The sequence below is a fragment of the Sphaeramia orbicularis genome, chromosome 17, assembly GCF_902148855.1.
Source record: "Sphaeramia orbicularis chromosome 17, fSphaOr1.1, whole genome shotgun sequence".
NCBI lineage: Eukaryota > Metazoa > Chordata > Actinopteri > Kurtiformes > Apogonidae > Sphaeramia > Sphaeramia orbicularis.
The window spans coordinates 34,272,398-34,290,088 of NC_043973.1; the positions used below are offsets into that span (position 1 = coordinate 34,272,398).

The following is a 17,691-nucleotide window of genomic DNA, read 5'->3' on the forward strand; positions in this document are numbered from 1 at the left end:
AAGATATAAAATGAGCAGATTGATCAAAAAACAGTGGAATTTAGTTTATTTCATCTTTACTAAGTTTCACTGTTTAATTTTCAAACACTGTCACAAAGTTGCATCAATTGACACCACAAGTTTCCCATTATTTTTTGTGCAGTGTTTCATTTCACTTCATCAATGTCTTTTTTCCTTAAGAAATGCCACAATTTAGCCACTAGTTTCCAGTTTATCACATTGGTATTAAAACTACATGTTAAATAACTAGAATGAAAATGCAGTTGGTCCAAGCTTTCAGGAAGTGATAAGTGGAATCTAAAAGCCTTTTCTAAGGTCCTCTGCAGTTCGTGCATTTAGGAACAGATTCCAATAACCAACCCTTGGTGTGTTGATTATAGTGGTCACATGAATCATCTGTACAGAGATGAAGCCCACATCCAGCTGAGTGTGTTGGTTTGTGTATGTGTTCTATGTGCACATTTTTGACTACAACACCGCAAGGCTAAATCCTAAAAAGTGGATCTGATTGTAGCTGGTTAACTTGAAACCGCGATAACTATCTGTGCTCCTGCCGGCCCCAGTACACAAAAACACATCTCCCGACTGGAGCTGTCCTAGTGCTGGGCAGCGGAGCCGGAGTAGGGGAGGAGGACGTGGAGCCCTTGTTGCGTCCCAACATGGAGGGCTGGAAGTCGGGATGACGGCGGGCGTGCTTGATTAGGTGGTCGCTGCGCATGAAACGCTTGTCACACAGAGGGCACAGGAAGCGCTTCTCTCCGGTGTGGGTACGGGTGTGGCGCGCCAGCTCATCAGAGCGGGCAAACTTCTTCTCACAGTCAGGCCAAGTGCACGGGAATGGCCTTTCACCTGTAACACAGAGGCAGAGTGAGAAGAATTAGGATTTACAGAAAAATAAAGTCACCTCAGATACATTACCAATGTTAGTTAACAGTTTTTTGAAGTTTCAACACTTAAATTTAAGGCTTTTAACTCATTACGATGCAAAATCTAGGGCCTAGCTAGTTCTGTCCTGGACACGAAGATGGACAAAGCTGGAGATTCTCCCAATGTGAACACAGAACAATAGTGAGAGGTTTTTAATCAGTAGAATCATGATTTAGATCCTTTTGATCATCATTGTGTTACATTGTCACTCCAGAAACCCCCAGTTTGGACTGATGATTATTGGTTTCACATTGGTCTAATAGTTTTGTTAAAGCATAATCAATTAAAAAAAGCTTCAGAGCATATTTAAAAACAAAATGGCAATTGTTGCAAGTTTATAAAAGTGATATTAACATCATAAACCGATCAAGTTAAGACTTTCAAAATTACACTGGAGTAAAATCCATAAAAAACCTAGTAGAACAACAGTTCAGCATGCACTGTTGCAACAACTGCAATTTGATGATTACACCTGACAAATTAGCACATAAAATCATTTTATTTTGTAAACTGTGTAAGTGCTCCAACCCCAAAGCTCATTCACTTTACACGTACATTAAAAAAGCCTGAAACTGACAAAAAAGGGAAGTAATTGAAGTAAAACTAGGATACGTCTTCAAACTCATTTAATCGTGTAAATACAGTTTCATACCTTCTGTGCACTAACTGCTGTGTGGCTTGGGTTTTTCTTCACTTCTGCCTCATACCTCAAACAACAGATAAGCACAGAGACTAGCTGTGTCAACAATGAAGCCATTTCATTTGCTGTTATTTTAATAAATGGCCTCCTGCTTATTCAGATGATTTAAAAGCTAACAGAAAACTAATCTAATAGCTGCATTTATAAAGAACTGGTTTTGTTGGACAAATCTCAACCACCTGTAATTTTACAGAATCAGTATGATCAGAAAAAAATGGCTTCTATAACGTGACAAACCATATCTAGGATTACCAGACACCAGATTAGTTTTACTAAGCTACTGGCAGCCTTAATCTCTTACAGGGAACATGAGTTGGGACTCGTATGCGTGGAGGATGCTCGGTGGTGCCATTTTTAAGATCACAAAGCCAGGCCACGTTGTTGTTGCAGAACTCTCTGTGGGCGTTCCCACTCGAGTCGTTTCCTGCCCTTAATCCGTTTGCGCCTGCTCAATGACCCTGAACGCACCGATTCTCCTCATTTTGCGCAAAACCAAAATAAATCACATGCGTATTTTCACCTCTACAGTTGAGTTGTGGATTTCATTTTGAGGGGTCTGGGGTATTCCCAGCCTACACCAGATTTCTACTGAGAAATTACATGATTTATATGTTAACTTTTTGTCCACTTTGAGGTATATTTAGTCTGAAAAGTTTTGTCATGAGTGGTTTTAGGCAGAGGAGGTGAATCCTCTGAGAGTTATTTAGACTTTAATAAGTCAGTGGGCGACATAAGGGGATGTGGTGGCACAAATAAAGCCCACAGCCAACACATCAAAAACGATGGCTGCCACTAAAAACAATACTCAACGAACGGCCGGCAGTAAACTCTCTTCTCGGCGTTAAGGTTTCGTCTTACGTTCATTTCATATGCAAATCCGGTGCAGAGGAAGACCTTCGTCACCGATTTTAACGTCCAGCCCAGTTCTTTGTTAGTTTACTTCTTTGTGAGAGTCACTGAGGAGGAGTTTTTCTGTCTTTACCCCTTTGTTTGCCCACATTTTAGCACTCAGTCGGTGGTAAATGGGGGGAAAATAGCCGTGACTTTAAATCCAAAGTAAAGCAGAACACAACACTTTCCATATTAACCAACACAGACAAACTTTGACCTAAAAGTTGATGTAAACAGGCAGGCTGTTTTTGTGTCTCCGTACCTGTGTGTGTCCGGATGTGTGCCTTCAGGTGGGACGATTTCCCATAAACTCTGTCGCATCCGTCAAAAGTGCACTGATGTCGCTTCACCGGGGACCGGGGGGCCCCCACGCCGCCGCCTCCTCCCACCCCCCTCGGCTGCTGCTGCTGTCCGGGGATCGGGGTGGCGGAGGGGGTCATGGTAGGGGTGGTCGGGTCGGACAACGTGGTGTAACCGCTCTCCCACCACACGAGGAGTTGCTGCTTTCCGAGTAGGCCGACATGGGGCGGAACTTGCCGTGCAGGTCGGTGAGGATCCCGGCCACCGCCATCATGTTGGCCCCCTCCAGCCTCAGAGTCTCGCGCACTTCCCTGTCCTCGCTCGACCCATCCGGCTCCCCGGGGAGAAGGCCCACCATGGCGGACTGGCCGGCGGGGGCCACCGGCGTGGGTCTGTGCAGTACGGGACCACTGGATATCGACACCAAACACTCGGCGGCGAAATAATCGGAGGAGGCGGTCAACGACATGGTTCTCTGTTCGGCTTTAGTCGAAAAAAAGCAGGAGAGGATCCGCAGGAGGGGCTAACGGCAGACTGAGCTCGAGCCCGTTTTCATCAAACTCAACCAACCAACCGTTCCCACTTCAGTCTGCTTACCCCCATACAGTGGACCCGGAGCCAGGAAAACGTCAAGAAAACCAATAAAAGGCACAAATGATGATATTTATGCGCTAAAAGTGTGCCAGTGTCTCCTGCCCCACATGCGTGCCCCTCTGTGTCTGACGGTTCATTGTGTCTGAGCTCCGGAGAAGCCGGTCAAACCTACGCCCCCTGGTCCGGACTAACGCTGCGTTCACGTCTCAAGCGTTAATAGGAAGTTAAAGCTTTCACGTGTTAAAACTTTAAAAAACCCGCAACATATCGTGTAGTTTAGTCTTTATTTTTGCAGATTTTATAATTTAGTATTTTTACGTCCTCTATCACTACATGAAAGTGAAATTATTAGGAGCAAATAAAGATGTCTCACAGCAGTCAACACAAAAGAGAAGTCGAACTGCTTTCCGTGTGCCTCTGTTTATCTCTATTGTACATACTTCTTGCTGTTTCTAGTTTCTAAATGTTATCATGCTAAGCACACAAATTCCATGGACTAAATTCTATCTAAAGTACGCGAGTGACGTTTTCTTTCCAATGTAGGCCTCGAATCCCATTTTGTCTTTGTCTGTGAACGCATCATAAGCCAGCAGCACTCATGACTGACGTCGCGGCACGGGCGTGGACCGGCGGCGGGTGCATGGTGGGAAGTAGGAGGCAGGCATCCTGGGTAATGATGGGGAAGGAGCTGCGGATGGGAGGCCTGCGGGCCAGTCTGGTGTGAGCCGAACCAGAGGCTGGAAGAACGTGGCTGGACGAGTGGAGGACATTTTATTCCACATCCACGGGTAAAAATAGTCAAAAAAACGACCCCCCCCCCCCCCCATCTATACTTTTTCCATGTGTATGACAGTCACAGACAGACACTAGATGTCTCTGTTCTCTTATCCCAACCTCCATCAACTGCAGTTAGTAGAAGAGTTTCTGAAACAACTTTAATCACATTAACTCAAACTGTTTACTGTTAGGCCTATGGATATTAGCAGACTGTGTTTGTGTGTACACTGAAGTGAGAAAAGGATATAAAGGCTCTAGATAGGGCTCTCAAACTCATTTTTTTTCAGGTTCCACATTCAGACCAATTTAATCCCAAGTGGGCCCAGAACACCGCACCAGTAAAATACTAACATAATAACCTAAAGATAATGACAACTGCAATTTTTGTCTTTGATTTAGTGCAAAACAACCCCATTAAATTACGAAAATACTTACTTTTATAAACTATCCAAACAAAAAGATGGGAATAACCTGAAAAAACTGAAATTTCTTTGGAAAAATATGTGCAATTTTAACAACACTATGCCTCAGCATCTCATTTGTTCGTGTGCATTATAGATCGGACCTACAAAGACACTAAACACTGAGGAACAGACAGAAAATAGCTACCTCCACCGGGAGCTATTGTGATCACTTTGCTTTGTTTGTTTCTTGTTGTTTGTTTTCATCTTTAGTGTAAAACTCTTCCACCCATCTTTCCCAAATCTTCCCCACAGATAGGCCTAGGCCCTGGGACCAACCCAGTACATTTTGGTCCCAGTAGGCCAAAGTTCAAGGTCACAGCAAGGTCACAACATCTACAATTTTCCTATCTGTCATCATTGAGACATTTTCCAAAATTCATCCAAAATTCCAAACGACTCCGATTCTCCTCCAATTGGATCCACCTGTAGCTTAGAACAATCTTGTATCTGGAACTAAATTGTCCACATCCACTGTGGAATGTGGACTCTGTGGACATTTCCATTGAACATTGAAAATCCCATTTACCACACATTTAAAATTAGAACTCAACTAATATTGATGTGAATTAAATCTAATTGGACAGACACATGACTGGTACCAAGATTCAACTGTTTCTGCTGTATGGGACAACCTGGAAACTGTTGAATTTAAACAGAAACAGTCGATCCACACATGCACACTGTTTAGGGTGAAGGAGGAGCTCTGAGTTGTGAACACTTGTTAAAATTGTGCTTAATTTTCTTTAGACATTTCAGGTTGTTCATATTTGTTCAGGTTATTCACATTTTATTGTTACAGGACAATTTGGAAATGTCAGTATTTTCTGCAGTAACACAAAGACAAAAATTGGAAGTAGTCATTGTTTATAGGCATAGTGTAATGTTATTTGTTTCACATCAAACCAAGAAGAAATACGGAGTCATTATTTTTGTAGGTTATCATGTTATTATTTGACTGTAGATCATATTGGTGTGTATGTGGAACCTGAACTAAAATGAGTTCCACAGCCTGGACTCTGGAATTTTTCACTTTGCAAATTCATCCCACGGGCTGGACTGGAACCTTTGGTGGGCGCATGTTTGAGACCCCTGCACTACAACTAGCAGTAACTCTATATCTATCTATATCTATCTATCTATCTATCTATCTATCTCTATATATCTATCTATCTATCTATCTATCTATCTATCTGTCTGTCTGTGTCTGTCTGTCTGTCTGTCTGTCTGTCTGTCTGTCTGTCTGTCTGTCTGTCTTTAATCGCATACATCATGATTTATTTGTTGACTTGAATCTATAAAGAAGCCACTTAGTAAAAAATGAGACAAATTAAGTGTAATAAAAAGCAGAATATCTGTTTAACTGTGTAGAAAGTTGCAAACACTTGAAGTATTCAAGTAAATTACAAATGGCACTTATTTGTACTTCAGTTTATGTACTTATTTGTTTGGTTATTTATGTGCTTATTTCACTGTTGTGTAGCTTAATCCATAATATTACATCCTAATATACTGGTTGATGTTGTCTTTTTTATGTTGATGATATGAATCTGGAAAGAAAGAGTAGCAATTAAAGTTATGAACCTATATAGAAATGTAATACATGGCATAAATAACAGTTTTACACATACATTGGCCTTTTTATGGGTATGTAGAGTATATAGATTCATATAGATGTTTACATCATAATGATTTAATATATAACATAATAATAATGTTTTTAACTATTTAATTTCATTTTTTTGTAAATTAACTATGTTTTCTCTGTTTTTTTAGATAAATGATCTCGCTATATTATTTTATGTATTTTAAGTGCCTTTTAATTGAGATTGTGTGGCTCAGCTCTGATAGGAGTCCAAGACAAATCAAATTCCCCTTCACTGTGGGACACAAAGTAAATCTTGAATTTCAATTATGCCCCTAAATCAGGAGTATTATTGCTATGTGCAGTATACGATATAGTTTGTCAAATGTACCATAGGAAAAAAATTGTACATGTGAAGTTCTTACAGTTTTATACTATGCTGTACTTCTACACATCTTCTATATATTTAATTTCAAATGTAGATATATTTCATACATGGAAATTAAACCCTTTCATTCATGCATGAATTATGAGAACTTTAGTCAAGATTTTTTCTTGAGTGTTTTTATTCCTCTTTAGGCAAGAAAAAAGACAATGAGATTGATTCTTTTTTTTTTTTTTTAATTAACCTGTTTTCATAGAGTTACTTAAAATGTCCACTCATTTGGACACCATGTGTTTAATTTTCTAAGCAAAGAAACATGTATTTAAAACCCATAATCAGAAAGTGATAAACTGTGTGAAAACTATGAAACAAAAGTATTTTTAATGCAGCTAATCTGATGTTTTCTCACCTTTTAACATAATCTAATACTAGTTCTTACTCATTTCATGGAGATAATAATAATAAAAAAAAAAAGAACTTTGGTTTAAGAAAACTGTTAATTACAGTCTAATAACAATTAGCAATTCATTTACACTCAGTCAAGTTAGTGCAGATCAGGTTTATTAAGAGCATAAAGTTACAGTAATGGTCTGAATGTCAGTGTATGGGATGATGCAGAAGTGTCCGCTGTGTTGGCTGATATGGAACTAAAACAACAAAACCCATAAATATACAACAGTTTTGAATAACTGTCCACTGTAGTGACCACTCTGCATGAAAGGGTTAATATGGGGTATATTACATTTGCATATGAGGACATCTATGTAGTGGAGTGAGAATATTTGACTCAGAGATGCAGAGGTGCAGAAGTAGAAAGAAAAAAGGACAGTACTAAGTAAGTTTACTCAGTTACTGGTCTCTTTAAAAAGTGCAAAAGCATACAGGCTTGTACTTGTGCTGAGGCTATGAGATGAAAACACTGCCCATCTATGTAGTTTATACCATAACTATCCCTGCAGGAAATGTTCCCATAACCATGTCTGAAAATGTGTATTATGCTGCAGAGCTAAACTGTATCCTACACTCTGTTTATTACTGTCGTAAACGGACATTTCTGTCCATATGTGGACTACATCTTACATCCGCCCAGTGTATCGAGGCCCTTTGCTGGGACAAGTGATTGGCCAGTGAATGTTTGTAGCTCCAGCCCTGAAGGTATTTCCTGATTGGTTGCTGTGAGTAGTATGGGTCAGTGTCGAAGCCCACGTACAAGCGTGGTCATTCAGTGGCTGTGAACAGTGCTTGGTTTTCATCCTGCTTACATGTAGTCGCTCGGAGGCAGGCAGACACACAGGGACTGTGGGTTGCTATGGCTATATTCTTATTATCGTATAATGGTCTGCAGTTTACACTAATTATTCTTCTGCTGCATGGTGAGTTTACTTTTTTATGTCCTTTTATAGTAATTTAGGCTGTTTCTTTTCCAATATTTATTCAAAGCAGAAGTGACAGAGGTGACCAAACTCAGTGTTATAATGGCATAATTGTCAGTTTTCTGTGGGGAAGTTTAACAGACTTATTGTTTGTTTGGTGTGTCTGAGATATTTACCTGAGTTTCTATGCAGTAGGTAATTGCTTTCAGGCGGACCCAAATCTCTGTGATTCAAGTTGTGCTGGTGAGATTTAAGTTTTTGCCTCAGTGTGATAATTCATATATAAAATCAGTGCATTCTCATTGTCATATACATCAATGACGCTGATTATTTTACATGTAGGTCAAGTATTTTCCTATGATACAGCTTTTACCTAAATTGAAACATTTTAATCGTGCATGTCTTCATGTCTTTAGGCTTTTCTACCCCTGATTTGTCGTATCAGAGAGGGGTGAGGTACACTTACAGGTACAGCACAACAGTCACCACAACCCTTCATGGTTCTAATGCTGGTAGGAATGGACTGGCTTTGGACTGTGTGGTTGATATTGATGTGGTTTCCAAGTGTCACCTAATGATGCAGGTCAGATTTAAAACAAGTAGTGTGGAAAAGACCCTATTAGGTATTGGTAAAATGTTAGTAATGTTCTTTTTTTGTCATGTACGTGTGTGTTCAACAGATTAGGAATCCACAGATAAAGCGTCTTTCTCCTCAGAAGGAGCACTCTGTTCAGCGCCTAAAAAGTTTAAGGTAATATACCAATGGGTGAATGACTAAATGCACAATTTAACACTCTTTTGCTTAATTATTTTGCATAAATGCATGCAATTTTATCCATCTTTCTCCATATGATAGTTTTAGAGCACTGCAACTGTTTTTCTGTGAATGTGATCCTCTGTTCAGATGCTTTACTTGTCTGTGGTCTCTGGTCTCGGGGGGCTCATCTGGTGTTTTTGTTTCCCAGGGAGTCACTGGAGAGAACGCGCCTCAAGTTCTCCCTCCAGGGGGGAAAGGTCACGGCCCTGTGTCCTCAGGAGGGGGAGCAGGTGTGGGCCCTTAACATTAAAAGGGCCCTACTGAGCATGCTCCAGACCTCCGACATGGTCTCCAAACTGGAATTAAAGAATGAGGTGAGGGTTTATGGTCATGTTTTCTGTAATTAGTGATGGGGAGGCTACTTTCAAAGTGTATTTCTATGCATATTTTACAGTGTAATTGGAATCATATTCTGTTAGATGGTGAAGATGATGATTTTTATTACTTACTATTACACTGTTGCCCATAGTTGTAATAAAATATTTGTAACTTTTTTGTGAAAGGATTGTGACAATGTCATTTATTCTCAGTATGTAATCATTGTACCTGGTCAAAGGTGATGCGCATGAATCAGTAAATCAATCAATTTTTTAAAAAAATATAGTGCCAAATCATAACAGAAGTTATCTTGGGTCCCCTATCTGTAAGCACTCTTGGTTCTTTGGGGTTCCCTTTCATGTACATCTGTTGTAAACTGCTCATGCATAATATGTTTTTTTTCTCAGTGCATGAATAAATATCTATCTGAATCTAACTCATGACATTTTACATATAGAGCTGGTCCAAACCAGACTCTCAAGCCAATTTACAGAAACCCAACAGAATCCTCCAGGAATAAAAAGTGGAATGTAACCGAAAACAAAAATTTTATGGGCAACAGTGTATTTTATTATTGTATGCAATAGCTGACTGATCCCAATTGCTCATATAAACACTTGCTATAGAGACCATGCTTATAAGTACTGTATATGTTAACACAAAAGTGGCGTCTGTCTGGTAAAAGAGGCAAAGATCCAGTTTTTCTTTGACATTTAATCTCCAACAGCATCAAGTTAGAGAGTAAACCAGTAAACATAAATGAAAATAAAATGTATTTATGGTTTTCACATTTGAACATACTAAAAATGTCAGCAAAAGGGCAGTTTTTTAATTCTGTTTTCTTAGAGTATGAAATGTGTTAAAATGAAAAAAAACAACCCAAATGTGTTAAATTGAACATGCATCTTCATCATGTTGTGTAGAGGGATAAGCTACAGTTCGAGTATGAGTTGTTTTTGAGGTTTATAGGAAGTTAGTGATGCCCTTGAATAAAATGGCAAAGCTGTTAAATCACCATGTAGAATGTAACAGTACTTTGATTCTTTGCTAACTGCAGTCACTCATTTTGTACACTGGAGAAAATCCAAATCTTACCAAGTGTATTTTTCTTATTTCTAGTCCACTATCTCATCACACTTAAAATAAGACAGAATCACCTAAAGAGTAACTTTTCAGTGAGATAAGAACTGATTTTGGACAACAGATCTGGAAAATCTGATTTCAAGAAATCTTACCAAGAATTTTCACTTGTTCCAAATATTGGCTGATTTTTTTTTTTTGCTTAATTCAAGATTTTTTTTTTTTTTCTTCAAACAAAAAAATCTGTCAATGGTACAAGTGAAAATTATCTTGGTAAGATTTCTTGAAATAAGATTTTCAAGATCTATTGCCTAAAAATAAGTTCTTATATCTCACTGAAAAGTTTCTCTTTAGGTGATTCTGTCTGATTTTAAGTGTGATGAGATATTTGGACTAGAAATGAGAAAAATACACTTGGTAATATTGATATTTTCCATTGTATTATGAATATTTAACACCATCACATGTATTCAGGGAGTGTCTGGCTCTAAAATAACACCCTGTCATGACTGGTGTACTATGTTTCCTTGTCTGTCTGGTACCATCTTCAGTCCTAACAATAAACACAATTATCGGCATCTTTCCATAATATGGTACATTGACAGTGAGATTATCTGACTTTGCTTTAATGCCTTTTCCTCAGACAGATGTGTACGGGACATGCAGCAGCAGGTATGAGCGGCGAGGGCCTGTGCTGCTGAAGATCAGGGATATAAAACAGTGCCAACAGAGCAGACTGGCAAACTTCTGGCCTCATTCAGTGTCTATGTCTGATGATACAGTGAGTTCAACCTTTTTCTTTTTTGTTTTTCTTTACTTAAGTTTTTATTGAAATTTCATAAACACTAATCACCAAAACAACAAACACTCAAATCATGCTTGGGTAGCAACACTACATTCACATTATCCAGTCCTTCCACCATTCCAGATTCTATAATCAGTCATTTATTCCATTTTTTGGCCATTTGTACAACTTGTAGTCATGGTTTGTGAGTTTTTTTTCCATTGTATATATTCCTTCAATAATTGTGATCCATTGGTCCTTTGTTGGTGGTTCTGTCTTTCCCCAGTTCCTTGTAATAGCTTTTTTGCAAGTCACTAAAAGTATCTTAAAGGGCTCATATTTTGCTAAACCCACTTTTATTATTCTTTGGTTCATTTATTTGTGTATTTGGACCCTAACAGTTCAAAAAGTTTGAATTTGAACCCTCCAGGTGCCACAAAGTTATATAACTCAACTCCGGCAAAAATCGACTGAATTTCTACAACCCATTTTAATTCCTGCTTAATTTGTTATGTTTATAACTAGTTACGTCACAACATTTGCACATATCAGGTCCAGACTTCAGACGAACATTTCTCTGAGTTCGACATAATAGTTTATCAGCAGCAGCGGTTGTAGTAAAAACTGAAAATATGTCCAAACTTGGAGCCGATTACCTAAAATGTTCAGTTGTTGGTTGTATTAATGAACACAAAGTGGCTGAACGGGACAGAGAAGCACAGTCAACAACCTGGAGGGGGTGGGGCCTAAAGTGGCTCATTTGCATTTAAAGGGCCAGTGCTCAAAACCACCTTTCTGGTGTCATTACTCAGAAACAGGGTTGAAGATGGACCTGTGGAGTTGAATGAATGAAGAATTCAGACCCAAACAGAACATTTACAGTTTATGGAGACCACAGGGAAATGTTTGAAATGCATAATTCCATTTAAAAAGTAAAATATCACTCCTTTAACCAAGTATGTGTAATTTCCTTGTCCTTGTCAGGGTTTTACAGTCATATGTGATTATATATATATTGCTAATGTATTAATGTTTGCTTTAATTATTTTTTTTTTTTTAACATACATTTATTTGAATTTTGAATCACAGTGTATAGATACGAAGTGAATATAGACATACAATATGAACTGCAGATGTTTAAAGTTGAGCTAGTTTTATCAGCTTTTATTTACTGTAGCGTAGTTTAATTAGCAGTGCATCATATTCTGTTAGGTCATTATTTGTTTGTAACATCGCTGTATGTGAGTATAATAACTCTGTAAATCTACAAAGTCAACCTTTCATGAACTCAGAAAAGCTTGTTTTCAGGTTTGTGGTAAGGCATTTTCCATGCAAGTCCAATTTTATGTTGCTTAGTTTATTATTTGATTTTATTGAATGTAAGAAGGATGATAACTGTCCAGGCCTTAAAGAATCCTCTCATCAGAAACTATCTAACTATATGGAGATGTGACTTCACCTGATAAGAATATTCACTTCAGGGATTTAGTTTAGTATAAAGTTGAACACTTTAGAAATTCTGAATTAAAGTACAAGCACCTCAGCCTTGTACTTAAGAGTTTTCCTCTTCTTCTGTTCTTTCAAGTCATTGCAGTCAGAGCTGCACTGTATTCAACGCCATCGATCGACTGTGATGGAAGAAGTCAACTGCACTGAAGTCGTTTCCATAGCAATCATCCAGAACAGCCGGACGAGTAAAAACCCAAACCGTGTCTACTCTGATCCTGCTCAGAGCTCAGCCGTGGACACCACCAGGACCAGGTCAGGAGTACTACCAACTCTTCAGTGTTTTCCACTGTATTAATAACCAACACATGGTTTGAGTGTTGTATCTAAAGCCTCAGTGGGCACAGTTTGGTTTCACTGGCCATGACGTCGATGATAACCTATAATGTATTTTAATATAAGTAACCTGACAGGAAACAAGACTTATGCACTTCTTTGTGGCTGTGTTTTCAGACTCTATGAAGTCTATATTCTGATGGAAGATTTTGGCAAATCACAAGAGTAATAAGAATAAGGGACAAGTGTAGTGACCAATTGCTTACTCTTTTAAGATAAATATATATTATTACTCCTTTACATTGGTTTGACACCTCTAGCTACTTTACTGATTAAGATTTGACACAATGAATAATATAAAAGCTCTTAAACTGCAATAGAACGATAAAAATTAAACCACTTTCCTACCATTTTTTCCTTTTTGGTATCTTATAACTAGGGATGTGACGATTACCGGTATAACGATAAACTGCAGTAAAATTGCAGCCGGTTAGTATTACTGTTTAAATTCTAATTATCATGATAACTGTGTTGATTACCGCACTTTTAGGGGAGAAAACGTCTATGTAAAGATCTGCTTTTATGTCAAATATTTGAGTATAGATTGAATTATTACAATTTTAATTTTCTATACCTAATCTTTGGAACCATATATTCACTTTTAAAGTCTTTGAAAAGGTTCGTTAAGCTTCTGTGTGTTATTTATGCAATAAATTATATACAGTTTTCAAATCGAATTTTATATTTTTTTTGTGTTTTCTGTCCTTTTGTGTTTTTATAGTAGGTTAAAGTGAAAAAATAATAGACAGATGATTTAGATGAAGTTGTGCTGAAAAAAACAGATCCCAAACATGGGTATAGTAAACATTTGTTTATATAGTATATAAAGGCAAAATCACAAGGACTGAAAAACGGACAAAATAGGCTCAGACCACTAAGGGTTAATATTTGAATGTTTCTGACACAGAAGGGACATTGGGACTGTTATTTTATTTATTTTTTTATTTTTAATACAATTTGGTTAAATTATTTCAGTGTGTGTATAAGTAGTTTTTGAACATTTTGAGCACAATTTCAACAATACCACAATACTAATGATAACCGTGATAATTTTGGTCATAATAACCGTGATATGAAATTTTCATATCGTTACATCCCTACTTATAACATATACAGTGTGTAGTCAGTTTATATTTCAGGTTTTTAGTTATTAAAACCTGCATGAAACAGTGAGTTTTCACTTTTAATTTCCGATGTGGTTTAATAAGAAATACTAATATTAGATAAATATTTCAAAACTTGTTTGTCTTCTGGTCATTCTCTTCAATCTTGAAATGAGTCTCTGGATATGTCTTGTTTCCCTGTCGGTAAAAGTGGATATAATATTCTGACTAGCTCCATTCAACAGTAACTTGCGCTGACAATACAGATGCTTCTATATTAACTGATAAAGACCCAGTGGTTGTTCCCAAATGAATTTTTCTCTCTATTGAACCTTTCTTAAGCAATTTGTCACCATTTATTATAGTATTATCCTCTGTATTTTGCGTTTCTTCAGTAAAAATCAGGTAGTATTATCCTCTGTATTTTGCGTTTCTTCAGTAAAAATCAGGTATTTTCCTATATTTAATTCACTGATTATGTAGATGTTCATAAAAGATCAGATTAAAGTTAACTGTCATAATATCAGACACAGAGAAAAATGATGAAACTGTGACTTTTTTAACAAAATGTATCATTAATTCAATAGAACCAAGTGTGTCCATCCTCTGCCATTGATCCAACTCCATGGGTTTTACTGGTGAATTAATATTGTAGAAGATGGTACGGTAACTACGGAGCCTCTGAACATCCAAATGGGTCATGTCTGATGATCATTATTTATTATTTATTTTTTCTCTATATTTAACATTTCTTAAGTAATTTGTCACCATCTATTTTAAAATAATCTTCCATATTTTGCAATTTTCAGTCAAAATCATGTGTTTTCCCAAATTTATTGTACTGACTTAAAATGAGTTTGACACCTCTGGTTTAAGGCATAATTATAATATGATATTAATTTATATGTTGTTTTAGAGTATTTTAACTCACAAAGACCCAGTGCTACTTTTGTGTCAGTTTCCAAATAAATATTTCTCTCTATTTAACCTTTCTTAAGTGATTTATCACCATTTATTATAATGTTATCCTCTGTAACTTGCATTTTTCAGTGTAAATAATTTTTTTCCTATATTTAAATCACTGATCATGTAGATGCTCATAAAAGTTCAGATTAAAGTTGAGGGTTATTACATCATAAACAGAGAATACTGAAGAAAAAGTGACTTTTTCAGTAAAAGGTATCATTAACTGAACATAAACCAAGTATGTCCGTCCACTGTCATTTATTAAACTCCATGGGTTTTACGGGAGAATCAGTGTTGTAGAAGATGATGGTGTTTCCATGGTAACTACGGAGCCTCTGAACGTCCAAATGGGTCATATCTGATGACCATGAAAAGATGACAAACTGCATTTTACACCAATTATTTACATGGATTGATAGGATTAATGGGTCAGTAGGGCTGCACGATTTTGGCCAAAAATAAAATCCCAATTTTTTTCCTCTAAAAACTCAATTTTCGATTTCGATTTTTGGGTAAAACTACAAAAGACAACAGAAGTCGGCATGTCGTTTTTGTGAACAGCCTGTAATGCAAGGCACTGCTCCCTACCTCAAATCTGAGATGGTATCACGGAATCCCTGAAAGTTCCATGTTGGGCCCACAGAAGTTATACCAATGTCAGTCAGTAACAGGTATCAGTCATCTGTGCGTGGACCACGTAAGATGAGTGATCCCTATGCAGTTATATTTGAATTAGGGGATCCATGCATGCACCACAGCTTACACTGGTATCACTACTGCAAGGCCAATTACAGATTTAAGGTCATTACACGGGCTGCTGTGAAAGACCGCCCTCACAGATAGGAGGAGGAACCTATGGTAGGCACAAGAGACATGAAATTGATTTGATGATTTCCCTTTTTAAAAATCGTCTTAATTAAATAATCCAATTTTGATTTAAAATTGATTAATCGTGCAGCCCCATGGGTCAGTAGTTAATAAACATTTTATACTGGTAGATTATTTGGTCATGAGTGGTTGCTGTGGTGTTTATTAATTCAATGATGCCTAATATAATATATCAGTCAGAAGCACCAAACTGTGCAGTACTTTTACTTATAATGGAGTTTACGTTGGGTATGCTAACTGGAATACGTCTCCCATCACTGATTTTTCCACAGATTCTTTAGGCCGTGGTGCATTCACTGACCTGCTGTTTGAGGAAGAGGCATCTGTTCGAGCAGGAAGAAACAAAGCGTCGACACCTCAGCAAGCCAGTCACACTATCAGGATGTTATGCAGCCTCATGGACCAGCAGCAGGTTCCTCCCCACACTTAACTGTATTTATTTCATAGGAACTCTCCTTATGTGTGTCAGGCTTCCAGTGAAATGCCCTCAGTGAATGTGAATCAGTTTGAAGTAGCCTATCCCCCTGCCAGACCACTGTTGGCTTGTTTGTGTTTGCATGTTGTGCTTTGGCTTCCCCTGGGGCGCTGCTGTGAACCAGCCAATGGTTTTATGTCTTCCTTTACACAGGAGGTCAGTCAAACTCATTCTGGCACACTTTATCGTAGTCTGTTTACATGGGAAAGCTTTAAAAGGGGTGTTAGCTCCAAACGTCGACCTACGCAGTGATATAATTACTATGCTGGCAACAGATGATGGACGGGATGAAATGTATATTCACAGTCCAGCGGAGTCAATCGAGCATGAACACTTTTAAAAGACCAGAGAGTAATCTGCACGTCGGCTAAAATGTGCTCAGAGGTCTTCTTTGTGTCTTTGTTCATATTAAATCAATCTCAGTGAATCCAAAGGAACTTTGTGTTGGTGAATGACAGTTCTGCAAATGGACAGGATTTCAGTTCTGTTCAACATGTTGATGCTCATATGAACTTTTTTTTTAGCTCAAAAATGAACAATTTCAGCACAATTAATGCTATATTTTCATGTCACAAATGGACAAGTTCTATTTGAACTGAATTGAGCTGAAAAACAAATCTTCTATTCTTTTAGATTCCCCAGTTTTTCCTCTCAGATTCTCTCCTACATATCACATGTTTTATTTGTACAGGTTCAGTCTGGAGTATGGTGCTGATCCATCCTGCTTATGTTCCACCAATACATACATGAAGAATGGCACACAGCACTGTTTAAATCAGCTGTTTTACAATAAGAAGCATTTTTATACAGAAAGAACAATTCTATATTGTTCTTTCCTCTTTAGTCTGATGATAAACTATCCAATAAATAATTGTGATCCTAATTTTTGCACAGGGATCATTAGTGTAAACGGTGACATGGCTGCAGAGCATCAGTATGATGGGATCCACAACAACCATGTCACATCCGTCCACTGACACATTTAGTGTTTTTGTGTCAGCTGGGATTGTTTTAGATCCACAATGCTAACATTTATGAAGAAGAGCAGAATTATCAATTGTAAGTCTATAAGTTTATTCCTAATAAAGCACTGGTACTGACCAGATCGTCATGGGTAATGTCACGTCCGTCCACTGTCACGTCCGTCCACCAGCAAAAGTTTTCACACACATGCTATTCCAAATCCAATATTTATGAAAATAGAGCTTCCACTGTCAAAGACTATCAGTAGTCTGTGCACAAATGGATTAGCATTATTTACACACACTTCTATGACTTTAGGACAACTGTTTATTTTTGACAAAAAGGACACTCATTTGACCCCCTAAGGAAATTTTAGCCGATGTGTTTTATGTTCTGTGTTTCATCTGCTCTTAGATATCACAAGAGTTCCTTCAACTGGTGTTCCTGCTCCGAGATCTGACG

At 37.8% G+C, this 17,691-nt stretch overlaps 2 protein-coding genes across 2 annotated transcripts; one reads left to right on the plus strand and one right to left on the minus strand.

The window, feature by feature from the left end:
- Positions 1 to 467: 467 nt before the first annotated feature.
- Positions 468 to 3,561, minus strand: LOC115437067 (Krueppel-like factor 9). The gene is given in 3 exon segments (XM_030160152.1): positions 468 to 849; positions 2,781 to 3,000; positions 3,003 to 3,561. Coding segments are annotated over 3 exon segments (816 nt in total). The 5' UTR covers positions 3,288 to 3,561; the 3' UTR covers positions 468 to 538.
- Positions 3,562 to 7,871: 4,310 nt separating this feature from the next.
- Positions 7,872 to 17,689, plus strand: LOC115437386 (vitellogenin-like). Its single transcript, XM_030160614.1, has 8 exons — positions 7,872 to 7,993; positions 8,186 to 8,236; positions 8,410 to 8,576; positions 8,674 to 8,744; positions 8,959 to 9,124; positions 10,852 to 10,989; positions 12,578 to 12,753; positions 17,644 to 17,689. Exons 1-8 carry the CDS (start codon positions 7,930 to 7,932, stop codon positions 17,687 to 17,689), a joined length of 879 nt encoding a protein of 292 aa, XP_030016474.1. The 5' UTR covers positions 7,872 to 7,929.
- Positions 17,690 to 17,691: the final 2 nt, after the last annotated feature.